The sequence below is a fragment of the Streptopelia decaocto genome, assembly GCF_964273445.1.
Source record: "Streptopelia decaocto genome assembly, chromosome: 11".
NCBI lineage: Eukaryota > Metazoa > Chordata > Aves > Columbiformes > Columbidae > Streptopelia > Streptopelia decaocto.
The window spans coordinates 341,146-368,724 of record NC_138666.1 but is presented as its reverse complement, the minus strand read 5'-3'; the positions used below and the strand labels follow the sequence as shown (position 1 = coordinate 368,724).

The following is a 27,579-nucleotide window of genomic DNA, read 5'->3' as shown; positions in this document are numbered from 1 at the left end:
AGGTTTTACACAAATGATCAAACCGCTGTTCCTCATTGGCCAAGGAACTGTGCAAAAAGGAATTCGGAAATGTTTTAAAGCACTCGTGGTTTTCGCACAGTGCAGGTAGTGGATGTTGCAAACTAAGTGAGGTTTTCCTGTATCACACGTGTCTGGCTCGGTGTCCTTATCTCCTGCTCCAGACGGGACAGCCTGTGTCACTCAGAAAAAGCTGTGAAAAATCTGACAACTATTTTTATATCAAACCACGTTCTCATTTGTAAAACAACCAACCTACTCCCCCAAATCCCAGGTAAATGTTTCTGCTCCAGAAAACACTCAAATACCTGATACAAAGAAGAGCGTAGCCTGCTTTTCTTTTTAGCCGTGCGGACATACACCTGTGTCCGGGGAAGAACAACTAGCTTCCCTTTCCCTAAATTTCATTTTCTTCTGAACTACCAAAGAGCACTAAAGTCATTCTGAGGTGTCACTGCAAAAAGACAAGATTGTGGTGCTCTGTAAGTTTAAACTCATGCAAGCCTTGTAAGAAGTTTTTTGAAAAGGAAACAGCTGCGAATACCAAACAAAGCCCTCGGCAAAGCTTTGGGGCCACGGCTGATGAGCCTGAAGCACTGATGGATCCTCTCTGTGAGGAATGAAGTCTGGCTTGCTCAGCTCCTGCTCACAGCGCCTTGCAGCAAACATACAATTGACCAGGAGCACAAAACATGTCTAAGACCATCTCCAGGTAGTCCCGCGTTGGTGGGGAAGAGTTTTGTGGTTCAAAGTTTGACAAATTTCAAGTCCATAAATTGGAGTGATGCAGAAATGAATGATCTGGTCCATGGATCAAAGTAAATCCCAGTTTGAACACGGAGTTGAATGCCCCACAATCCAGCAAGGGTTGCTTCGCTGACACAGGAAATTGAGAACTATTACCTTTTTTTTAACATGGCTTTATTATTTGGAAGTCTCATACATCTGAAGTACCATTGTAAGGAGCACCTGTAGGAAAATCAACCCCAGAAGCATGCACTTGAAAGCAAGGATTGTCTGTTATTAATGAAAGATTTCAGACACATGGAAAATAAGCCTCTTTTCTTAGCTTTACAGGATTGTTCCACAAAAATGCACATGAACCTTATCACAGTACCTACAAATATTGTGGATGGACAATAGAAATCACCACCCTTCCATATGACATACATCGAGAACAAATTGTTATCCCTTATAATGTCAGAAACATAAAAGGCACCAGAACAGAATGTTTAGAAAACACTCAGTTTATACTGTTATATTTTGATGTAAAAGTGTAAGAATTGCTGTCCCGACTTCAAACAAAAAAACCCTTTCACACCTGTAAATTATAATCAGAAACTTGTAAATCTTTAATTTTTTTTCCAGAAGTATCAGGTGCAAGTGCAAGGCAAATATAAAATCTATTGACTTACTAGATTACAAATACTACCCCATGAAAAAGCTGTAGTTACAAAAATATAAAAAAATACTCTAACTGCCATTGTTAGATCTCAGCTTCAATCTACAGGGCATTGCGAGTCCAGAGCCAGGTCTGATTTGGACACATTCCTAGAATAGGAAAGTGCTGTTTGTCTTGGTTTTACATCGATATTCTGACCTCTTCCTACGGTTTTGCCTCCTGGGTTTGTTTCTCAGTGCGTATGAAGAATGCCAGGCGGGGAGTGCTAACAGCTAAAAGGTTGTATTACTGGACGGTAGCAATGTCAGCATTCTCAGTCTGCTGGACCCTGAGAAGCCCATTTCTCCAAAGATCACGCACCGTTCTTTTCCTGTGAGCCCCCTTTGTGCCGCAGCCACTTCCATTGCAGACCCGTGCGCACTGGCAGGTGGTGCAGAAGTGCTCGGTTCTTCTCCCAGCTTCAGCAAAGGAGCTGTGACAAGTGCAGCAGCTGCCAATGCTGCGTCACAGGTGGGGCGCTGCTGTTGCAACGACAATTATTGGCAATGTCTTGTCTTCCACACGCCATAGATTGGCACGTGCTTTATATAAACCACACGGTGATCCTCTAGCCCTTGGCTTTAGAAACCTGGATCAGCACAGGATGTTGAACCAGCTACAGAGGCAGCCTGATGACGTGCTGGTAGACATTAAAACGAGTTTAACTTAATGACTAGATTAAATGAGATATGCTTAATCAATAAACTTCGTAATGCTGAGCCTAAGGCTGACAAATGCTAATGCTTTGATGGCTGAAGGCTGGAACTCTGTTCCTTCAGCCCGTTATCAGTGCCAGCAGAAGGGTCCAGCTCTAGAGAAACAAGAAACGGAGCCGCCTCTTGTTGTGCAGGGACAACAGCACGGCTTAGTAAAGTACTAGAGCTGTCCTCCTGCTGTACCCCTGCTCTAGCGCGGGGTTAACAAGCACTCAGGATGGTTCAGCCAGCAGTATGACGGGAAGATTCACAAGTGAGCTGCACTATCGTTCTCTTTACGCTGGGCACAAGACGTTTTCCTTTAGAGACATTCTCGTCCATCAGAACCCCCAGCACCTCCCCTGGTGACAACAGCTGTTGGTCCTTGCCCGCTCCAGCTGGCATGTAGCTCCAAACAAATGTTCTCCATAGACAAAGCGCTTCTGAAATGGTGCTGTATTTTAGGACTAGCAGCACTCGCATCTGCTTTGAAACAGGAACTTCTTACGTTCCATGTGTATAAAAGCTGTGAGTTAACAGGAGACTTGTGGCGCTGTTACCAGAGGAAGCGTTCAGTGCTGGGGTAACGTGTTGAATAGCAAATATTCCTCATTATATTTCAGCTTCATGAAAACAGGGTTCAGGCAGACACCATGTTTACTCCTGTGATAAAAACTATCTATTCCACTCATTATGCTGCGATGGCAGGAATCATTTTAACAGAAGTTCAAAGGTATCTGTACACATCTGCTGAAGATTTGTTTTCTTCGATAAGCACGCTGTACCCACATGCTTAATCAGATTTGGAGAACACTTCATACTTAAGAACAACAACAAAAAATTAAACCAAACAATACCTGTAATGTAGGGGTTTGAGTTTTTGTTTAGTAGAATTTTAAGATGCTCCCAGCTAAACAATTGCTCTTGGCATTTCTGTTTCGTGAAAAAAAACCCAACAAATCACACAACAGCAGCAATTTTAATGATCAGCTCCCTTCCCCAACCTACGTTCACAATCTAACTTCCAATCAAGGCACAAAATCATTTACTGACTCTCTCTTCTCACCACTTTCTTTACATTCTCTCCTTCCCCTTAAAAAAAGAGTTGGTGTAACAATGTCTTTTATACCAGACATTAAATTTAATAGTCCAGTAAGTTGTAGCAGTATCTGAGATTGGTTCTATCTATTTTGAATTTCGTTAAATTAGATGAGCAGCACATTCTCAGCACATCTTTGTTTCATTTCTGCATTTGCCTCAAAGGGGAGGGGATGAGGGGGAAAAGCCACAGTAGTTTCATGCATATTTTTCAAGAAACTTTATGTGGAAGTCTTTCACTTTCTCCAGTAGGATCTTCAGCTTCTCTACTGGGGGAAGAACGGTCATTCTGAAAAATAATAGTTAGAAGAGGAAAAGAACAACTCACATTATCTTCAAAACAAACTAAACCATGATCTTTGCACAGATCTTGATTAATGTCAGGGCACAGCTAGGAATGTGTTAAGTTTAATATCTGTTCTGATGTCATTGTCTTATTTTCTGCATTTATGCATTACTTGAACTAAACTATTATACTAGAGAAATTTGTTTCAATAGGCTAATATATAGGCATTCAAGAATTGTTATTTTCTGCTGAGTGATGAAGAAGGTTATCAGTAAGAAATCATGGCAACTCAGTTTCCATATTTGGGGCAGTTACTCCAAATTCTATCCATTTTTTTGAGCTTCAGGGGTGGGGAGTTCTGAGTAAATGCACATTTCTTTTTGAATTGAAAACTTAATTCAGAAGCATTAAAACAATGAAACATGCCACACCACAGTGTTAGTTCCTTTTCTTCCTTCTTCTGCATAATCTGAAAATCACATGGAGCGTGTATGCGAAACTCTGCAGGGCCTAGAGAATGAACTGGTTTTGCCCAGACATCCCCAGCTCTGTGCTGCAGAACCACCGTGGCTAAAGGTCCCCTCGCTTATGTTGCTTCAGACCAAACAAGACTAAACTCCCTGATAAATTCCAGATCCCGGTGGCTCAGCTGCAGTAAAGTGCTGTTTATTGGAAGCAAAAGCAATGGAGTTTATGTTCACAACATGAGATTCGAAGATTTAGTCCAGCATCTTGTTTTAGTTAAGTGGAGAGTTATTTAGTGTGTTTGAAGAGCAGATTTATAGGGAAGATTCTGCATCTTTCATGCAGTTTCTCCATATGAAAACACTGTTTAATCCCCCCCCAGAAGAAAGCAGAGCAATATTTGTAATGTCTTAGCAAACTTTAAGATTAGAGTATAAGTTATTATTATTGTTTGTGTTTGTGGACAAGGCATTTCAAATGCCTGAGTATAAAAATAGAATAAAACTATGTCAGCAAGAATCCCAGAGTGTCCGGGGTTGGAAGGGCCCTGGAAAGCTCATCCAGTGCAATCCCCCCATGGAGCAGGAACACCCAGATGAGGTTACACAGGAAGGTGTCCAGGCGGGTTGGAATGTCTGCACAGGAGACTCCACAACCCCCCTGGGCAGCCTGGGCCAGGCTCTGCCACCCTCACCCCCAACAAGTTGCTTCTCCTCTTTCAGTGGAACCTCCTGTGTTCCAGTTTGCACCCATTGCCCCTTGTCCTGTCACTGGTTGTCACCAGAAGAGCCTGGCTCCATCCTCCTGACACTCCCCCTTTGCATCTTGATCCCCAGGAATGAGTCCCCCCTCAGTGTCCTCTTGTCCAGCTCCAGAGCCCCAGCTCCCTCAGCCTTTCCTCACACGGGAGATGCTCCACTCCCTGCAGCATCTTGGTGGCTGCGCTGGACTCTGCAGCAGTTCCCTGTCCTGCTGGAACTGAGGGGCCACAACTGGACACAATATTCCAGGTGTGGTCTCCCCAGGGCAGAGCAGAGGGGCAGGAGAACCTCTCTGACCTACTGACCACCCCCTTCTAACCCACCCCAGGTCCCATTGGCTTCCTGGCCACAAGGGCCCAGTGCTGGCTCATGGTCACCCTGCTGTCCCCAGGACCCCCAGGTCCCTTTCCCCTACGCTGCTCTCCAACAGCTCGTTCCCAACTTCTACTGGAACCTGGGGTTGTTCCTACCCAGATACAAGACTCTACACCTGCCCTTGTTATGGCACCTTAAAACCTGAATAGCTCATCTAGCAGACCAGGCCTTTGACCACAGAAAATGTCCAGCAGAAAGAGGGACAATGTAAACTGAAATAAAAATCCTCATATTTAATCAGAAGAGAAAGTACTGGGCTGGTACTTCTTTGCTTCTGACAGTTCATTTGACTTGAAACGAACAGAAATGGTACCTGAAATGGTAGGTTCCTTCTCTTTGGCCAAATCCACTTCCAGGTACGACACATATTCCAGTCTCTTCCAGAAGTTTCATGCAATAGAACATATCAGGTGCCATTTTGTGAGCCTAAGGGAAGGACGCTTCAGAATTATTGAAGTCAAAACATAACAAACATATAGAGTTTCATGACTGCTTTTCTTCCTAAAACATTATATTATTAGTTTCTTCTACTTACTAAAGAAGATGAATTATTGCTAATGGGACAGTTCACACTGTGAGTTAAAGAACAATACTCCATGGAGGAACAAGGCTGGAGAACCTACACAAAACTTTCACCTCAAAAGAAAGGGTTTAGATATTTTTTGTTTTTCTCCTTGACTTGCTTGTAACTTTTTGTCAAAAGTCTCAAAATTGTACTTACAAAAATCTAAGCCACTGACATTTGACAAGATCAGATTAATTTGAGAGCTGTGTGTTCCAATGCCCTTGGCAGTTACTATTTTTCCCCTGAATTATCCCCTGACTAGAAAGTCCCCTGATTAATAACTATGGAAGTTCTTAAATCCGTGCAGGTTATATATGCCTAGTCAAACAGCTGAAAACCAGCCCTATTTTTGTCCTCAGCTATGCTGATAAAATTCCCTTTAAAAAAATGAACATTACACATTAGGTAGCAGAGCTCTAGTTAGGAACAAAACCACTTGCCATTTAGCAATTCAGCTTACTGACTAATATCCAATCAGGCATTGTACAGAAGTCAACTTTGTGAGGAAATCTCCAGCTATTTGCCCACCCTATGACTTAATCTAGTAAAAACCAACATCCTGGCTCAACATTCTCACCCTGGACGTCACCACTGTGACGAAATGCTCTGTTTTGTTTTCCTCTCTTAAAATAAAGGTCACGTTATATTTAAGATCATACGTAGTCACTGAAGTACTGCTTTGTAATCACGTGAGCTTTATCTCTGGAATAAAAATGAATCGTTGGAAGTGGCGGGCACAGTGTGTGAAGTTTCAAATGGACTGGTGTAAGAATGAGCGACTGACCTTTGCTTCCTCAATGGCTTTGGAAGGAATAAAGATACGTGGGAACGCGTACAAGGCTCCTTGGAGGGGATTGCAGTTAATCCCCGGCACCGTGTTAAACATGTCTTCTGTCAGCTTGGCTTTTTTGGCAAGGTTGTTGAGAACAGACTCCTTCTCCTGTTCAAAAGGAAGGTGTTCAGCGTGACATAGTTGAAGTGGCAATAAAAATGCCAGAGAAAATGAAGACGCTTCAAGGAGCCTTCCCTGAATTAAGTGCTTTTTGGGCTTTGCTGAGCAGAGGATGTTTGAACTCCAGCCCTGCAGCGGTGCAGAAAGGCATCGGCAGGATGGGGTGGATGGAGTCTCTGTCTGAATGTCCTTCCTTCAGAGCATCCACTCTTGGCTGGATTACAGACCATGCTCCTCTGCTTGTTTGATCTGACTCAGTACTGTAATTTCTGAAGCCGGATTCAGTTTCATTTTTACATGTGAGAAACTATATACTTTAATACAGAGCACTATGTTATTCAGTATATAGAGGCACTGGATACCTGAGAACAAGGCTGATTTTATAATTGTACTTAAACTTACATTCCTATTCAGATTTTAGTAAAAGCAAATCTTTTAGTAATTATTTTGTCACGCTAAACACAGGAGAAAAGTTGAATTTATCAGCCTTCCGCTTCCTCCCAGCAAAGCAGGAATCTCAGCCATGGTGATAAGGTGTCTTTCCGTTTCTCACAGGCCCATGTTATCTAACAGAGGTTCTACTCGTCAAGCACACAGGGTCAGTAAAACAATTTGTGTGATGTATGTGCTTTTTCTACACCATGGCTGCAAGTCACTTGAGCGTATTTACATTTAACCTCCTCGCCATTCTTGCGCAAGAAAGCTGATCTTACAATGCCGCCTTAGCTTTTTTTGGCTTCTTAACAAAGGAACCATAAAAGGAATTAAAAATATTTTAAAGGTAGTCATGCTGGGTTTAAAATGCCCTGCATCGTTCTGTAAATTGGTGTTATTGCAGGATTGTCCAAGAAGAAAGGACAAAAGTTTGGTCTCTGTGCGTATTTTGAATTTTTGAGATCACAGTACTTAGGATAGGATTAGGAAAAGCACAAAAGAACAGGGATGTTCTTGCTGACCTTTATGAACTGTGAATAAGATTCTTCTCCAGGTACTGGAGGATTCACCACAATATCCATTGCTGCTTGTCCTGAGACGGGAGGACACATGCGAACGGAAAGCAGCTTAACAAGCTGGCCTTTAATTTCTGGGTGCAAGTTAATGACCTCCATGTAACCTCCTCTGTAGCCACATCTGTGATTAAAGTGAACAGAAAAGATTGGTTAACTGGAAAAGCCATGAAAATAACTGCCCAAGTGGAAAGACAATTAATGAGGATCTTACAGTACGTAAGATCCAGGTTGTTGAAAGAGCTGCTATACTGCTAATGTTTTAAGATGGAACTAAATGATTTGCCATTAAGCTCTACTGCCCCATACAGAGAAACTCGTGTACACGCAGCTTCCCTGACAGGCAAGGTAACGGTTCACTTGGATTCTCTGCTCTTCAGAACAAGAGCTCATGGCTACAGCAGCTTTCATTTATTCAGAAAATTCTTTTTCTTCCACCTCTTCCTCCCCAAAACAACCAAACTCAAACATTATTTGTAACTTTAAATGTCCCAGTGATTCTTGAGCTGTTCCCTTGGACGCTGGAGACTGTATTTTCCTTTATCACAGGTCTGGTTTAGGACTGTAGGATTTCATCTTTGTGGAGCTGAAGCATTAGGTGTCTGAAATAAATACACTTATTATTTGGTACTTTGAAAACCACTAAGCTAATCCATTACTCTGTGCTTTAAATGCTTGCTTTCCTTTTCTTAATAGTTTTTAGTTAAAATTAATAGGAGACAGTGGATTACCTTCGGGTCACTAACACGAAACGGCTGTCCAACCAGATTAATGAGGAAGATGAAATAAAAAAAACTAAAGCAGACTTACTCGCCCATGTATCCCTTAGAGGTGGAGTGAAAAGAGGCCAGCTCAACATTGTTATAGTACTCGGGTCCCATCTCATACAGAATCTTTTTGAAGGAATGAAACTGGCATCCTTCAGAGTACACATTGTCCTGGTAAACCTGAACAGTCAGAAGACGTTAATGTGCTCTGTCCCCTGGCTGAGGATACGCGCTGCCCTTTGGCAGCCACATCCGAACCCAAGAAACAGCCGGAACACCCAGAACTTAAAGCTGGTAGAAGACACAAGGTTCTTTGTCAAGTAATAATTTCTGTAATTATACATTTTATCTCATGTGGCCATACTTAATAGTTTAGCCTTTGGAAGAACAGTGAGCTTCTTTGTATAATTTAACCTTTACTAGTATGTTTAAATTGATTTTCCTTCTGTTTCTTTCATTTGGAGTGGCCTGAGTATTACACAGGTTTTTAGGTCAGTTCCAGCAAAGATCCTCCTTGTGTCTCCTGGCCTGTGTCCCCTACACTTCCTCTCTTGTTCAAATCCAGATCAAGCCACCTCTCATATTAATCCTCTGATATTAAGAATCTTGCATGTTTGTTCATGTCTTAATATGATAACAGAGAATTCATTCCCTGTACTTAAAAAAATACCAATACCACACATGGAACAAAATTACACCACATATGTGTACTCTTAGCTGTGCTTTTGAGAACAGAATATTCCATTACCTCATCAGCCAGAAGAAAAAGTTTCTCTTCCCAAGCAAAGTGTATCACATCTTCAATGCACTTTCTGCTTTGCACCTGCCCTATAGTTTGATTTTTAAAGCAAGAAGAAAGTTAGTGCAGCATATGTATACAAATCTTTTAGCCCTGACCTAGTTAAACTACTTTTAGCTTTTCAATAAGACATCCCTCTTTCTTAGAAAAGTGGTATTGAATTTTGGAATTCAATTCATTAAGTGGGAAATTAAGGTACATTTTTGGAGGAATTCTATTTCATGGTAACTTAGTCCATCTCAAGGAAAGGAAGTGTGAGATACAGTAATCAATAACTTATTAAGAATGCTCTGTGCAGAAGTGATCATTTTAAATCCTCACATGCATGATGGTTAACTGGGAGCGAGTTGCTCACTAAGCAACCTCAACTACTCAAAAAAAGGTCATTCCACGTGTCTGCAAAAGTGAAGCGAACCCACTCCCTCTCTTCCCAAATCCCTGGAGAGCCATGATATTGAAAATAAGTTTCTAAAGTATGACATGCTGTCCTACTTAGAGCACTGATCTCTAGAATTCAGCTTCACACGTCTGATGTGTTTTTAGGATTTGCCTGCAATGTCAAATGAATGAAAGATGACAAAAAAACCAAAAGGATCTTAAACCCCATCCATTTAACAAAACTGCTCTAGACCTGTGGGATTTCCAGGGTTGATGACGCAGAGCACTTTGGGATTGCAATATGCCTTCGCTTCATTCAAGGAACGGCGAAGTTCGTTCACATACAGAGCCCAGCAGTTTTCTTCATCCAAATAGTAGTTCACCTGGATAGCATTCAGTTCAGATATGGCTGCTGAATATAAAGGATATTGTGGTATAGGGATCATCACTCCTGTTCGGGATTTCCCACCTCCTGAGACCAGGATCTTTAATATTGTCTGGGGAAAAAGTAGGAATTAGGAAAAAAAAACCAGTCACACACCAGAATGAATAGTATCCTCTAGAATAATTAACAGTATACTCTAGAATAAGTTACTCATCTTCCTCCTTAAAAAAATCTAGAGTTAAGGTAGCAGATTTCTATCCTAGAAGCATACAGTCACTTCATCAAAGGGCATTCATTTGTTTCAAGTTAAGTCACCGGCTGAGTGAGGATGGTCCCGCTCAGCTGAATGGAATTCCTCGGCACGTCACGGCTTCTAAAGATCGGGTCTGATCAACTCCAAGATGTAGGAAAAACGTTCTGAGCACAAGGCAAGAAGGAAAGCTGGAAGCAGGTCTATCAAGATCATGATTTTTCTACCGTGCCCAGTTGTAAGCAAAGAAGCCTCAGCTAGCTGTTGCTTGTTGCCTTCCACTCCTTTTATCTCACTAAACACAAGAGGCCAATAAATAAAACCAGCAACTACAAGGGGGCCTGTGAAGGTTCTCCTTTGGCACTGAGAGCCCTGGTTTAGATTAGGAGCAATTGTGGCCAGGCGGGAACAAAACTAGAGACTCACATTATGGTTTCATTTTAAAGTAACAGAAGACACCAAAAGTCTGCATGTCTTGGGATGGAAATCTAATGTATCATATGCAGTTTATGCCCAGAAGATACAGACAGAAAAGTAACGCTTGTGCTAAGGTCAGCCCAGAGGATTTACCTGTGTCCAGTGTCCATGGGTGTCTGTGTGTAGGCCATTTACATGTGAATTACAGAAAAGAGTGCATTTGATGCAGGAAATTGGGCCTTTATAATCAAGGGAGAGCTCTGACGTACAGGTGCAATCAAAGCAGGCGTCCTTATCAATATGTGATTGATAGCATACAACCAAAAATATCTCTTCAGATATAACAGCAGTATCCTCTAAGTTCTCGTTGGTTCTAGAAGTCTGCCCTTCATCACATACTAACCCAGCTGCTAAACTAATGATTTGTAATCAACATAATTATGTACCCACCACTGGTTTAAAAATACCAAGCATCCAAAATGTATAATCAGGACCAAATGCAAATTTAAAAACTCTTTTAACACCCTCTGTCCCCCACATTATGAAACAATAGTCGTTTTATCCTTGGAAGTGCCAAATAATGAGACCCATTGTCCTGCTGCATTTTCAACACTGGGGAAATCACAGGGCACCAGAAACTCTGGAAAGCCAGTTCACTGGAGACATCTGGAGAACTGTTCATGCCAGAGCATTGTCATTCTGAACCCTGCCACTAGATGTCATAAAAAAACCCAAACCAAACCACAAAAAAAAATCCCTCAGCTATTAAAGGCTGCCTTAATAAAAGCAAAGAACTGGTTGTTTTAATATCAGGAGATGTGTCTGTGTAAAGGCAAAAATCTTGTCTTAACTGAGGACCATCTTTGAACCTTGGCTGAAGCCAAAACCTGCAGTTTTTCCCAAACAAGCTACCGAAAGAGATGTTGGGGACCTTCCCTGGCACTGATCGACACCAGCAGAGAGTTTCCCGGGAAGCAGAGCTGCTGAGGGCTCCCACCTCCAGGGTCATTCCCTCTTCTCTCTGCCACTGAGCCATACCCTCTAATCTTCAGTGCTTATGCATCTTAACCATTATTCAGTCTGAGTGGTCTGAAACTCCTAAATTTATACTCAGGCACCTATATAGTTTATACTGCCTTTACAAAAGGTACGAGTTAATGTACATTAAGAAACTTTGTCTCTATGTGCCAGTTTCTCAGCTGGCATCTTACATCCCCATAACTGGGTGTAGGGGATATCCACTTTATGAGACCTCAGCATCTGTCAGATCAAACTCACAGGAGTTTCTGAGACCAGATCTTCAACAGACATCTGTTATTTCCAAAGGTCACTGATAAATTATAGGTTATACCAGGTTTAATTTTAATGCTTACAGTAATTCCATCACTTGCCCCTGTGGTAAGATAGATGTTATCCGGGTCTGCAGGAACCCCTCCATCTCTTCTTTCAATGTATGAAGCAACATCTTCACGGATGCAATTTATCCCTTGGCTGGCACTGTAAGAACCTGTAAAAATTAGAGAACAAGAACTGAGTACAGCAAGCCCCATGTTTTCCGTTCGCTGGCAAAACTCCCGAGCTAGTATTGTGTGAATTCCTTTGTGTAGATGAGGCCTTGGGATTCCCAGCATTGTTCTTTTTTTCAGGGAAGAGGCAAGGGAGGAGATTTGTTCATAGAACAAAACAATTCATTTGGAATTAGACAAATATAAGTATCACTAAAATAGAAAAACAATATACTGCATTGGTAAAAAGTAGGATTTAAAGGCTACTTTGCAAACTAGGACAGCAATCCTATTTTTACTATCTCCCAGCTGCTTGATTTATGTTGAAAACCTCTTCAGAATGTCAACCAACACCTATTTAAGTAATGGGAACAAGGAACAGAGGTAGCATGTGGAACAGGAAGGAAAATAACTTCTTCAAATCCAGGACAAAAATAAGATTTCTATTTGTAATATCAAAATAATATAATATAATATCATTTTCTCCCAGAGTCTGAAACCCCAAAAATACCAAAGTGCTTCTCCCTCCCCCACAGCATCTCCCACAACCACTTTTCAGCCACTTGTAGCAGAAACATGTAGAAACAAGCAGAAACAAGCAGAAACTTGTAGCAGATCACCCCAGTCTATGAACGTTGTGTGCAGTTTACAGAGCACAATGAACAGTCTTCAATAAAGATGCCAGATGCCTGTGTGTGTCCTTGTTGAGCACGTGCAACACATAAAGAGTAAAAATAAGCTTAAGCCGAGGTGAGGAATGGATTCAAGCTATGAAGCCCAAGACTGATGGACAATGAAGTGACAAGTGTACATCTAATTTAGAACAGTGTCATGAATCTGCAGAATCTTCTTTGCTTGTTGGGTGGAGTGGAATAATTGTGCCTGACTTAACTCTCATCACTTGGTTATATGCTCGTAGTCTGCCTGCTAATAATTCTGCGAAAGCGTAATTTATAAAGACAAAGAACCTTTGCAAGTACTGCACAACTGCATGGCACAAAACGGTAATTCGGGGCACAAAGTTCTCTGATGTCCTAAACATTTACTTTTACAGCACTGAAAGTTATCCTGGGTCTGTACATGGGTCTTTGACCTCAGCTAGGAAGCTGCTGTTCAATTAGGAGAACAACCCTGAGCTGTCATTCTGTCTTGTGCTCCATCGAGGGCTGAGTCCCATGGCTCAGTGGGGATATGCACAAGACCTGAATTCAACCTTTGGGTCTTCTACACTTAGTTGTACTCAATTGATAGCTTTGACTAGAATCCATCTGTTTGCACTGTGGGATGCAAATAAACGCAATGCAAACAGCTGCATGTGCATATATTAGATATTTTTATATATAGGAGAGGGGTAAATTTCTCAACTGCTTGGAAAGATCTGACAGTTATTCCATGTGCAAAGTAAGTGATGTCGAAGGAATCCCAGAGTATTTGAACACAACAGAAGTTGACAACATATCTGAGCCTGAGTAGCAGGACTCAGTACCATGAGTAGGTTTTTGCCAAACGAACATTCATTGGAAGTGAGGTGGTTCTGTTTCATATCCAGAGTTCAGGATATTCACAGAATCATTTCAGTTGGAAGAGACCCTCAGGATCATCAACCATAACTTTACCCAACTCGGCACTACCCCATGTCCCTGAGAACCTCGTCTAAACGCCCTTTAGACCCCTCCAGGAATGGTGACTCCAGCACTGCCCTGGGCAGCCTGTTCCAATGCCCCACAGCCCTTTGGGGAAGAAATTGTTCCCCAGATCCAACCTCAACCTCCCCTGGCGCAACTTGAGGCCGTTTCCTCTGCTCCTGGCGCTTGTTCCTGGGGAGCAGAGCCCGACCCCCCTGGCTCCAAGCTCCTTTCAGGCAGTTCAGAGCTCAGAAGGTCTCCCCTCAGCTCCTGTTCTCCAGCTGAACCCCCCAGGTCCCTCAGCCGCTCCCATCACACTTGTGCTCCAGCCCCTCGCCAGCCTCATCGCCCTCCTCATGTTACCTTTACAATGAATACATTCAAATAGGCCAGTATTGATGTGAGTACAATGCCTCAAACAGTTTGACCGTATGTAGTGAAGCCACTTCTGTGCTGGATTGATAATTTTTTTGAAAATAAGGTTTTATTGGCACACCACCCAGCACTTCAAGCTATGTTAAATGATCGGCTTTTGAGCTTTGTTTTTTCCCAAGAAAGCAAATTTCTCTTTCTCAGGCACAATGAGCAGCCGTGAGCTGTCACAGCAGCAACAAGGTGCAGGAGCCGCTCCACAGCGGCGGTCACAGCCCTGCACGGGGTGGTACCTGCTCCTGGACATGGGGGAGAAGCCACAAACCGGTACAGCACACCAGTGAGCTCTACAGCGGCTTCAGTTTTCAGGAATTTAGAGGGACAGTTGTTCTTGGTACATATCAGGAAAAAAAATCATTTAGACTCCAGTTACTTACAGAACTTCAGTTTACCCACTGAAATTAAAAGTGTGCATTCAGAATGATCGTCTTATTTGAATATTGCAACTGTTTCAGGTCTACTTCCTCAGCGTCTACTGAGCTAACGCAAATTACTTGAAATATTCCATCTTCTGCTGAAAAGGGGATTTTGTACAGAGTCAACACATTTCTGAAATATCGTGTGAGGCTCAATTCCTTTCATTTCACTCCCTGTGGGGCCAAGACCCAGTTTTCTGAGAACTCCCACCGTGTCCCTGGATGTGCAAATCACTACAAAGATGGAGGCAAAATTCAAATGTATCCCCAGTAAGTCTTACATGATAACTAGTACTATGTGGATTAATTGTTCCAAAGTAAGCCAGGAAAAGAATTCATGGAGCTAGAGGAAATTCTTGGTTTTGATAAATGTATTTTTCATGTTCTACACATAGAAAAAAAAAACAAGGCAAAAGAAGTGAGGCTAAAATGCATTCTGCATTAGGCTGTGTTGTTAAGAATAGCCCAAGGCTGAAATGCTGCTAATGTAACTGCTATTTAGGTTTTATTTTATTAAGTTTCACAGCACTCTCAAAGTATGGCAGTGCAAACTGGCACTGCAATCACAGACACTAAGGAACGTGCCGATAACTCTAAGACGTCCTCTGAAATGTCACTGTTAGCCTACCTGAAAGAAGGTAATTGAGTGTGCCAGATTCTTTGCTGTACCCATCAGCTGTAATAGTATCTGTAGAGTAGAAATTCTAGTGGCATTTCCCAGGTACAAGTAGGCAGCACAGCTGCTAGATGAGAAAGAATTTGGCTCTTCCATTTCCTCTCTACTGAATATGCGAAGTTTGTACTTATTTAGGTGTATATTATACATATATAGCAGTGGTTGAAGAACAGAGTGCTCTGGTTCTTTCAAGGGTTATTTTACCTTGGAAAAATAGGGCTCTGACATCTTCAGTTCAAATTATCTTGGCAGAGTAAAAAGCTGCCACCTTTCCTCTGTGTCGCTTTCCCTCTGCAGAACATTATCAACCTGATACCCGGTTTGTATCCTGACAAAAATCCTTGGACGGATGGTTCACAATTAAGATACACGGCAGTGAACTCAATCAGCTGAGATGGACATACAGTGTTTGATAGCATCGGTACAGGGACATCGTTACAAGGACAGTATCACCCAGAGATGATAAAAAGGTGAACAGATGCACCTGGACTCAGCGGGAGCCAGAGCTCCAGCGTTCACAGAGCCATTCAAACAGTAACGCAGCCTCACTAGTACTCTCTGCTGCTTCCTTTTCTCATATAAAACAGTTCAGTATTGTGTTCAGGGTTGTGCCTGGATGTTGTGCTGAGGGCTCTGTAACTGTATAACCCTCTTCTGTGACATATCTCAGCAAAACTGCTCATGAGCAGCCCGCGCCGTGAGCTCCCCCGTGCCTGGATCTCGGCCATCTCCCGTTCGACTTGGCATCACACAAAACACAGTTTAGAAATACCGAAACCACCTTTCTGGATTCTGATCGCAGCAGGAGTGACTGCAGCAGAGGCTTACCCAGGCTGTTTCCTCCGCACCCCTGCAAGATCCGTCTGGCTCGCTTTTTGGCATCTTCTGGAAAACTTGGGCTGTCCAACAGGTTTGGGTATGTGCACAGGGCCACTACCTAGGGTGCCAAGAAAATGTGAATTGGCCACTTCTCCGTGGTTATTTGAAGTCGGTAATATTACTGTTAACCTTCCCTGGAAATGGAGATCACAAATACTAGCTAATTTAAAACAAAGGTTAGTGCAGCTGTTCTTTGTTTTTAAGGGTAGTGCTTACAAAAGTGAAGAAATCTTATCAGGTTCCAAGTTCTGCTCATAAAAACTGTTATAGAATTACTATTTGTATTACAGACAGTGAAGACTGGAGTCCAAGTGAGTGATGCATAGCGCAAACACAGTAAAACACAGTTCATTATTCATACGTTATGTCTAAACAGCTCTATTCTCCACTCTTTGTGTATTAATAGTCCACTTCATTGACAAGAAATCAAGAGCAAATCTGAGCAATATGATCAAATTTTGAACTCCCAGTTGCATGCTCTAATAATCCTTCCCAAAAATAACTTATTACTAATTTGAATTCATGGGAAATATTTAATAGAGAAAGAAGTGGTGATATAGAACACAGTAAAAGTAGAAACATGACCCAGCAGAACTAAGTTTATGCAGGAATGCAAGACGCAAAGAATCTAGGCCTTGCTTGAGCTTGGCTTAATTTGTTCCAGTGTCTCTCTCATTTTTGGGCTCACTTGGTGTAACATGGATGGGCTGTTGCCATCCTGTGGGAGAACAACTAAAGAATAAATCCACGCGTGCACACAGTCATGTTTTGAAAGGATTTCCCATTTACCCAGCATTTTCTTTAATAACATTGGATCTGAACAGTTTGCAAGGAGCTCTGGTCTCCCTCGTTTGCTGACAGATTGCTGTATAGGTCAATGTTATCTGATCACCTGGACTCCCAGTTTGACGTGGCTTCAGTTTGTCCTGGAACTCTCTGAACTGACACTCTTATAGACTCTGGATTTTACATATCCGTGTAAGAGATGTTGAGGAAATAGCATCATACCGATTTTAAACCTTGCTTGTGTTTTAGGAATAATATGCTAATGTGGATTCTGTTGTAGTCTTTCCTAGAAGTTATCCTACCAATTAGAGATGCAAAATCAGCACCAATACAACTGGTTGCACCCAACCGAGTGCAGATCCTAAAGCATATCGTCAGCTGAAGAAAGGCATCTGCTTTTTCCTTTGAAGACAACCATTTTCTTTTTTAAAGTGCATTATTGAAAATGAATGTGCTGACTGATAACATATTAGTGTCAGGATAAAGTATGGATGGGGAACGATCTGAAAAATAAGGAAAGCTACTGTGTTGAAAGAGCACACTCAGCAAGCACGGTATGGGACTTCATCTCAGAAATCAAAATTGGTAATTATTTATGAAAGAACTATTTAAGTCTAGGTGCATCCAGGGGATCATTTATACTAATACTCACATCAGACAAATTTTAAGGCATTCTCGGTAATCTAATAAAAAATCAAGAATAATATTCTGTAAATTCTTACCTGACGGAGGAAGGTGATTGGTCTCTGCCCCATTGCATGTGCATCTCCAATGTTGGCTTTAATTACTTCAGTAAAAGGTTTTTTGACTCCCTAAAAAGAGATAATTCACAGTGTGTTACTAGGGCTGAAGCAGATGATAAAGCATTCCTCTTTTTTGGTATCTGTCATACGGCTGTAACTAAGCAGTGCCTCAGAACAGATGAAGTGCTTAATGTAAAGCTTAATGCAATTCTTGTACAATACTGCCATAAATCTTAAAAGCTTTACAGAAATAGTGCTGACTGTGACACACCTTTACATGATGAGCGGGCTTTTTTTTTCCTGCTAGCTACAATAAGAGATTGACCTGCTGGGAATCTACACATCGAAGTAGAAAAGATGTAGAAGAGGCATTTTGAACTGTCAGAGCACCTTGTTTGACACACCTAAGGGAGGGATGGATCAGTCACGAAGCTAAAAAGGTTTGAGGGCATTTGAGAAATCCACCAACAAAAGGAACCTCAAGACCTTTAGTACTTTTTAGAGTAAAAATTCTGCCTGCTTATTAATTTTCTATTTAGATTAAATATTCATTGTGTGATGACCCCACTTTTCCATATACAGATGTTTTGCAAAGTATATCATAGTGAGGCCCTATATGGTAAACAGCAGAAGTGCTAAATAATCATCATGAATATTAAAAAGCTTCCTAATCTCTGCAATCTAAACAAACAGCCATTTTTCCTGTGAGGAGCTGAACACATCAGGAGAGCAGAGGGAAAACGGCTGCTGAATGTTGATTAGCAATCACAGCTCTTTAAAAATCAACATAAAATAAGGGAAAAGAGGCAAGGAACTGACTGGTAGAAAACAATCACCACCACCCACCATTGATTTAAATAAAAAATATTAACTGAAAGTAAAGGCCAGCGTTACAAGAAGAATAAATGACATAGGCAAGAACAAATTTATAGCTTTTCTAATGTATTTTTAAGTATCAGAGATGGTAGGGAAGCCTTCTAACAGTGACAGAATTTTCATGTGCACTAATGAACTACAAAATTAGAGCAATCAATTTTCTGTACCCGATCACATATACCAGCCTGCTCTGGCTGTGGCCTGAGCCCACAAGGCCTCTTCAGGGCCCAGGTATTTATTGCATGTTCTTGGCTTTGGATATAGAACATGCGGCTGACAAGTCTTAACTCATTTTTGCTTTTCTACCGTGGGTTATGTGTTGGGCTTCCACAACAGAGGGAACTCAGATGTGCAAAGATAACAATGACTGAAACACTAGTGGTCCCCAGGGATACAAGCTGCGAGGTATGCGAGATCTGGAGGTTTGCAGCCGTGTGCCAGCGCTGAGAGATGATGTGAGAACCTGATTCAATCCCCACTACACCTCAGTCCACTAGAGAACTGGTAGCACTTGCGTTTTAATTTTGAAATTAAACAGGTAGTTAGAAATGGCATTAAAGCAAGAGAGTTGGACTTACGCGATCCTGACTCAAAAGGGTCAAAATTCATATGGCCTTAAATTTAGCAGGAATTGAAAAAAACATTCACTTAACATAATTGAAAGTGACGCACTGACTCTGTCAAGTCATTTGCTTTTATGTTTGCCAATCTAAGTGAGTGCTTAAATAAGAGTTGTATTTCAACCTTAAATAAAGAATTTGCAGTAGGGATGCCAGATAAAGCTTACAGTTATCTGAGGCTGAAGTTTGGCAATTTATGAGAAATGCAAACAGCTAGAAATTGGTTCTCTTCAAACTCCGGGGTCCACTGATAACACAACATCGTTTCCTTCTAACTAACAAATTAGCAAAGAAAAGAAAGATGCATGTAGAAGGATAACAAATTCAGTTTGTTCAGTTTGTTTAAGAAAAATTCCCTCAGATTTTAGTTGCATTTGGTCCTTAATACAGCAAACTGTCTCACTAGATTCCCATAGTAATACAAATTTGTTAATGAATAAGGGACGCCTTAAGGTGGGCAGTCTGAAAAATGTAGCAGCTCTCAGCAGATGAAACAGAAATACCCTGTTTTACCAGATTAAAAACAGAACAAGCAAAACCTCTAATAACATAAATATGTTAGACAAATCAGATGTTTTTTGCACACAAACACTATGGTGATCTGCAATAAAAACCAGTTGCTTCTTTGGTTAGTGAAATGCTGAGAGGCACCCTGCATTTCATAACGCACCTTTGGAGCTTTTATAGTGGTACAGCCTTTACAACAAAGGTAACAGCTCTTTTCGGTGTCTGTGTCAGGTTTGTTGTAAATAATGTTGTAGCTTTTTAGCGCTGATACCGTCCCGATCTCTGCTTGTGCCCAACTCAGTGTTTGTGCCACCGCTGCCTCTGGGCACCGACTGCGGGCACAAAACCATCACCTGCTCCACAAACCCCACACAACCTTTGCTGCTATGATGGCTGATCTGGAGAAAACAGTAAAACATAGGTAAGGGTTATGTCACTGTGAAACCCTGGTAGAGACAGAACAACCAGGTTTGCTGTGTTGAACACACTGTTCCCACACACTCACTCAAAGGTCCGTGGTCCTCTTGATTAAGTTGTATTTCTTGGTCTCAGCTACAAGAGCTGTTGCCCTTTTATCTTTCAGAAGAGTGATGCTTTTAAATAGCTGGGGCCTGGCAACGCGTTAGCATCAGCAATTGTTTAGAACTGTTTGCATCAGATTCACTATATCCCCTCCTAGTGAAATCTAAAAGAGAAAAATTGTTATGACTACTTAGTGTTTTTCTCATCTTTTTCCATTACGTGATTTCCAGTCTTTCTATGGAAAGAAGGAATATCAGAAATAGTTCAGATTTAGTTTTGATTCCTCCAGAACACCAAGTCCCATCTTACCGTTTCAGGAAGACGGAACGGGGAACAGTAACAGGCAGGAACAAGTGTCCAATGCTAACGAGTCAAAGTTTCAAAGCAGGAATATCAGGAGCTGGCACCAAGGGGAATGCAGACAGTGCCGGTGGCCCTGCAGATGTGTTCAAGGTGGAACTCTGCTGAAACCCCTACGACAGTGGCATTAGTCATGGTGACTTGTGTTGAGGTTTCTCCTGTAGTGGTGGCACTGGTGTGTGTGAGCATCCAAGGGAAGATGAACGCCAAATACCTTCTGGAAGGTGTATGAAAAGATCTACATGAGAGGAGGGAGTGTGGGTGTGATGTTGATAACCTCAACGTCAGGTTGTGGAGCAGCAGGAAAAGTGCTGCAACAGGACACAGCTTGTTAGGGCAAGATTTGTTTCACTGCGGAGGGTGAAGCAGCCTGACCATGGCAGCAACACGCCTGCGCTGAGACACCAAGGAATGTACCCCAGGAGAAGAAACCAGGCCATTGGAATTGTTTTGCTTTCTTCTAGTGATAGAGAGCTGCCCCCACCCCCCCCCGCCACTTCTCTGTCTCGCTCACGTTCTGTCTCTCATATTATTCGTCTCTCGTGCTGTCCCCGGCCAGGCCGGCTCTCCCGGTGTGCTCCAGGCCGTCTGACGGGATCGCAGCGGCCTGGGCCACAGCAGAGATTTGGGAGAGGGGAGCTTGCAGAACAGGAGCTCTAACAACAACCTGGGGAGCAGTAAGTACCAGACTGATACTCGTGTCTGCTGAAGAGAGTATGAACCACATCAAGGAGAAAACCTCATCCCCAGCCCTACAAAACAACCACTGCTACAGCCTTTGGTGGCACCTCACGCTGTCCTAACAACAGGACTGATCTCCATCTTGGGAACAAAGCCAATATCTTGCCAGTCTTTTGAAACTGTTAGCAGAGGGATTCATTGTAGTAGCCTTTTTAAAGCTGAAGAAGCCATCTTGCACTTTCAAATTCAGATGTAAAGCAGAAAATATAAAAATGTGTTGGTTTTTTTGAGTTGCTGTCTTCTTGATAATGAAAGGATTTTAATGGAATAAAGGAGTCTCCCCAGATTCGGAATAAGCTCTTTGGAAATTAGTTCCTTCAGCAGTTACTTCTGTGTCTCTCCTCAGAGGAAATAGAGACTTTTAAAAGACCAGATTAAAAGCTTCTGAAACCTGAAGCAGGTCAGACAGGATTATTCTAACAGCTGTATCGGTGTTTGAAGTATCACACAAAGTTGGAAGAAGGGATTTTCATATGTGAACCAGAATTAATTGGTGCAAAGTCAATAAGAATCTTGATGTGGCTAACCAGGTTTGGAGAAGCCTCCTCTTCCCCAAGACATCACCGTGGCCTTGGGAAACGCAGCCGGCAAGGAGGACAGTATGGAACGATGAGCTGTCTCTTAAGGAAAGGGTCACCATGCGAGAAGTGTCGGGAGAATTATTTGATCGAATAAACTGTACGATAAACTGTCCCAAAGAACCAACAGGAAGGCAGGTGCCAGCAGGTGCTTTGCCTCTCTGGAGTTTTGGTATGCCTGCTGGAGGTTCCTTTTCCAACGGTGCTGTCTTGCTGTCTAAGGATGCTGGAAAACTGCGACATAACACCATACCCAGACCAACTAAAGAAGGGTCCAACCTGACCTAAAGCCACCTGTGGTAACGTCTTCAGTGAATTTCCAAGGAAAACCCTCAGTGTGGAGAGAGGCTTGTGTGATTTGGATTTGGCAATGAATAGGAAAGAATTGAAAAGGGTTCCCTTGAAGAGGCCATGAAAATGTGAGGTGCCCAGAAGAGCAACATGATATTTCAGCTCCTTCTGAATTTCAGAATATGTCTGCTCTTGGCTGCTCATCGCTTTGCTTTCATTGCCATTGCTTTGTGATCATCATGGGGCAACAACTTCCCACTGTGAAACATTGTGCTCTTTCCATGGCACAAGTCAAGCCTGGTTTTGCTGTGACTTGCACAAACAAGCTGTATAATCAGAGAGCTGGCAAAACCAAACATTTTGGCATAGCTGAGATCTACACTGTGGTTGCCAAGTTGCTCGCTTCTCTTTTTTAATTCTCTCAAAGGGCCAAGCAAGCACTTACTCAGAGGCCCTGAGCTGACAGGACCCGAAAGCCTGAATGAGCATTCCAACCTTTTTATTACAACAGCTCACAGCAGAAAAATAAACCCGACCTGCTTAGCACAGAGCAAGGCTTTGAGTCTGTGTTATGCCTGTGTAATTCAAGCTGACATGAAGTGTTGCTGGAAGGGAGGAAGGAAGGAGGAGGCAAATTCTGGATTTTGACTTGAAATGGCAATGGTGACTTGCATGCCCCCTAATACCAGATGAGAAAATCGGTGGGGCTGGCCATTAATTGGCAGATCTGATCCAGAGATTACAGAACAGGAGCTGTCCTCAAGTTACTTTTGTCTTATGTTCAAAGTGCATTTGCATTCAGAAATTTTGCCTATGTGAAGAAAGGAACGACATATATGAAGAAAGCCCTGGATTTTAATGTGACTGTAAATTCCAGAATTAAAATACTGTTCCTCAGAAGGAGATCAGACATTAGGACCCTCTTAACTTGAAGATCTGTTGGAAGAGGGCTATTTTTGAATAGATTTTGCTACTATATTCAACAAGAAAAGATCAACTGGACCTTGTGGACTGTGTGCTTCTGAACATATGATTCTGGTCATCATACTCTTAAAACTGGTTTTCTTTCATCTTTATCTGCGGTAGTTTTGCCCTGTTGAAAAACATAGGTTTTACTACAGATTCACTTCCGTGTGCAAGATACACAGGGAACAGAGGACCAACAGTTCTCTCTTAATGAGGGCAAATGCTCCTGCCTGTAAGATACTTTCTTAGTGTGCACACAGTCACATATTCAAATCAGAAAATTATAGGATGGTCACTCAAGCTTAACATCTTTCATTACTGAGTGTACCAGTCAATCTTGTATCATCCTTGGCATGTCAAATGCTATTTCTGCATGTCATCGTCTAAACTGTGCTTTATCTTCCCACAACGCCCAGGGACACTTAGCTCACATTTACAATTAAGTCTCGATTCTAAGTCAGAATTTTCCCTATTTGATTTAAAACTAGCATGAATGTGAAGAAACAAATCACGGGTGTGCACTGTCTATGTAAAGACAAAGCTAGCTCCTTATTACTCATTAAGTGAAGAGAAGGGCTCTGTACAGAGATTATTCTTGCATTGAATTCATGTTGAGGCTAAAATTTCTAGTCTGAAATGTAGTTAAAGTCAATATAGTGGCCACCTGTTAGCAAGTTTAAAAAAGGGGGGATAGAAGAAATAGCTTATTTGTTTAAGTTCTATTGAGAGTATAATAATTCATTAAAATATGCCTGTGCTCTAGCTTGCTTTAAAAACTTTCCAGAAACACCAAGGAAAATGGTTGAAGTCAGTTCTTTCTCCCCATCTCACCTTAGTAAGCCAGAATCAGCTCATTATTACCATTAGCAAAGGGGAAATCAGGTTCTCACTTTTGAAGCATGGCGCAATTTCAAAGTTATAAATAAAAAAAAAAACAACTCAGGTAAGTGATTCGAGTCAGTGACTTTGCATTAAGATTTCCAGCTGGAAAGACTTAATGTGGATCCAAACCTTGATTTTCCACCTGGATGAGTACAGGTCACAGGCCAACAAAACTCTGGAAGTCCAAGCACAGCCGCCACCATCTGTACTCCCGAGCCGTCAATCTTATTCTGCTTTACCAGAGGGTTCTGACTTGGCCCTTATGCTGGCTCAATCCAGAGCACATTAGCTGAAATGAATGCCTCATTTTGTTTACTTTTTTAAAGAACTATCCCTTCAGTTGCCTCGCTGGAGACTGCTCGAGTAACATTTCAGTCCTTATTCCTCTGCACTGTGGAGTTACAGCTCCTGTTGTAATCATTTGCAGTTAACACACAAAAGAAGCAAGTGCCAGACAGAATAACAGAGGAGCTGCTGTTCAGAATTGAGAGAGCAGGACAAAACTCAGAGAAGACAAAAGCTCACACTGCGCAACAGCCTCACACGGCTGGTTTACAGTCTGCGTAACAGGGTGTAGGTTCCACTGCCATTGACCTGTGCTCACACAAACTCCATTTCGGACTGAAAACCAGACGTGTAGATAATCTGCAATATTTCAGTTGTAAGGAGCCCAGGTACTACTCAAGGCTGTATACTTTGCCAGCCAGTTTGATTAAACAACAGAAGGAATAACAGTATTTTTATCAGAAAGGCAAAGAGGAATGAATAACTTGAGCACTGGGGAAGAAAATAAAGCCTTTCAGCTGCTTCCTGAAGTTGATTAGAGTTCTCTTGTCTCAACTTTTGCAGTAATGCTGTCCTTCCCTGCCAACAGGGAGGGTTGTGTTTGCTTTAGTCATCTTAGAGCACAGTCACATGTTGACGAACGCTGGTAGCCACTGATCATATTCCATGAGATTGGTTCAAGAAAAAAAAACACCTTCTAAGTGGAAAATGCCACACCAGCGGGCACAAAACTGCCATAACAATCTTCTAACAAAGCAATTGGCAATGACTTGCTCTGGCATTTTGTAAAATGTGCGCAGAAGATTATTCTCTGGCAGTGACTCAGCTGGCAAGTGCAGTGAGCAGGGGAGTGGGGAGGAGCTGCTGAGGATCCCCTATGTTTGTTTTGTCAAGTAAAGCCTCCTGCCCTGGGATGGTAACTTGCACACAGACTCAGTGAGCACACGGGAAGATTTTAGACTCTGGAAAATGCACTCACCACAGAAACTAGTCGCATAAAGTCAATGACACCTTTATAAACAAGTTTTAAGGCAAAAAAAACCAAAACAAATGTTCTGAAATTAAATCTCCATCAGCATTCTGAGGGTTTTTTAAGTAGAATTCTAAAAAAAAAAGCTGTTTTTCATAATTGCTGACTTAAGCAATTCATCTATATAACATACAGTGAGTTGAAAACACGCTTCACCTTCTAAAATAAGGGAAAGCAAGTAATACAAAGACCAAAGAGTTAAAATAGTCTCTTCTCCTTTGCATTGCTATGGCAGATTTATTCAAAGTACTTCACATCTACTGATCAAATTGGCCTTGCACTACCTGTAGTGACATATTAGCAAGACTTTTAAAAGCAGTGAAGGCAGGGAAGAACATCTGAAATCACAGAAAAGTAATTATGCCAGATGCTTTACACAAATCAAAAATAAGTAAGTGTTCATGCTGTGATGTGACCAGGACGAGCAAAAAGCCACGCCTGAACTGCTACGGGATTTTTTTTTCAACGCTAAGTCTTAAGAAAAAGAGAAAAATATCAAGAAGAAAATGTAAGCACTGACTGATTTGGATGCTTTATTTAGTACAATTTAGGCCAGACCCTCAGGAGTATCTTGTATCACGCCTCATTGCCCAGCCCTCCTAAAAGCCGTAAGCGCCTAAGCTTTGGGCAGTGTTCCGAAGCGTTTGGGCTCTGAAGGCTTCTCGGCTTTGAGAACCTCAACTGGTGCGATGGAGAGCAGAGCCCGGGCTGTGCGGGCTGCTCGGAGCGCCGGGAGCAGCGGCCGCGCCGGGGCCGCTTGGAAGGCGGGACCTCCACCCTCCCCACGGCCGCTCGAAACGCGCCATCAGCGCGGTCAGTCACCCTCGTGTGGAACACAAAGGGCAGGGGATTGCAGCACAGGGTCAAAGTGGCTGAGGAAGTGTAAACACCGCTCATGGGGGTGTGCTGGGTCTGCCTCATGCTATCAGTGACAGGCGATAACCGCCAGCCGGGGTCGGGATTCTCCGCTTTGTGCCTCTCACCGCTCCCGCGGAAGGGTCTCCGGGGCCAGGCACAGCGCGGCCGGCCGCGGCCCCGGGAGCGCCGGGTCGGGACGAAAGCCGATCGTGGGCTGCGCGTTGTGCCCACGGTACCGGGCACCGCCGCCCGCTCCCCGGGACTCCGCGGGGTCGCGGCTCAGCCCCGCGGCGCTCCGCGGCCCCACCGCCTGCCACGTCGGCCCCACCGCGGGCAGCGGCCCGGCCGAGCCCCCCGGCGCCCCAATCAGCGGCGGCGGCGGCGGAGGAGTGCCCGGGGGCCGGGCCAGGCACCGCGCCAGCGCCGGGGAGCGGAGCCCGCCCGGCTCAGCCCTGCCCAGCCCGGCCGCGCCCGCCTCACCTTCCGCAGCTCCTTCTCGATCTCGCCGGCTTTAAGCACGATGGGGCCCCGCACTGCATATTCCACCGCCTTCACTTGCGGGTTCATGGACTCCAGCGTCAGGATCTTCTCCCTGCTCGCCTTCTCGGTGATCTTCACCGCGGAGGCCTTGGCAGCGCTGCTCCAGCGCACCGCGTCCCCCCGCGCCGGCCGCGGGAGCCGGGCGCTCGGGAGCCGGGCGCTCGGGAGCCGGGCGCTCGGGAGCCGCGCACTCGGCGGCCGCGCCGCCGCCAGCCCCGCCGCGCCGCGCAGAGCCCCGTCCTGCCGCCCGCTCCGGCAGCCCCCTGGCCCTCTGCAGCTCGGGCTTGCCGCAGTTTGCCTGGCAACCAAGATAAATCGATGCATGGTCCTGCAGGCGGTTCCCAAAGCACGATTAAGGACGCTGGTGCTGAGGATCGGGGTGTGTGGTAGTGGGAGCCGTGAGCTAGCGAGCCGCACACGAGATGCAGTCAGGGAAACGCCGAAGGGCTGGCACAGCTACACGTACACGCTCGATCCTCCCATGTCCAGATCCTGCAAACTTAATTGCAGTGGATCCAACTGATCTTGCAGCGTTGCGATGCCAGCAGAGGAGCAATAGATCCCATCATTGCATCAGAACGGCGCTACACTCCCCTCTGCCCAAGAGAAGTGCCGGCGCTCCGGAAGAGTCCCGGGCAAACCCATCCTCCCGCAGCCGCCCCTGCCCGCGCTGCCGCCCCGCGGGTGCGGAGTGCGAGCCCGCGCGGGAGCTGCCGGGCGCTGTAGTTCCCGCAGCCGCGGCTGCGCCTGCCCAGAGCATCAGGTGATGGGCAGGAACTACCGCGCCCACAGGCCCCCGCCC

The 27,579-nt window shown here is 43.6% G+C and overlaps 1 protein-coding gene across 1 annotated transcript; it reads right to left on the bottom strand.

Annotated features, from left to right (window-relative positions):
- Positions 1-1,369: 1,369 nt before the first annotated feature.
- On the bottom strand, positions 1,370-27,579 carry GPT2 (glutamic--pyruvic transaminase 2). The gene is made up of 11 exons (XM_082062692.1): positions 26,718-27,579; positions 17,701-17,790; positions 16,142-16,250; positions 12,033-12,166; positions 9,861-10,104; positions 9,179-9,258; positions 8,474-8,610; positions 7,613-7,787; positions 6,489-6,644; positions 5,453-5,565; positions 1,370-3,541 (listed from the first exon to the last, which is right to left on the bottom strand). The coding sequence occupies exons 1-11, from the start codon at positions 27,099-27,101 to the stop codon at positions 3,451-3,453; spliced, it is 1,713 nt and encodes a 570-aa protein (XP_081918818.1). The 5' UTR covers positions 27,102-27,579; the 3' UTR covers positions 1,370-3,450.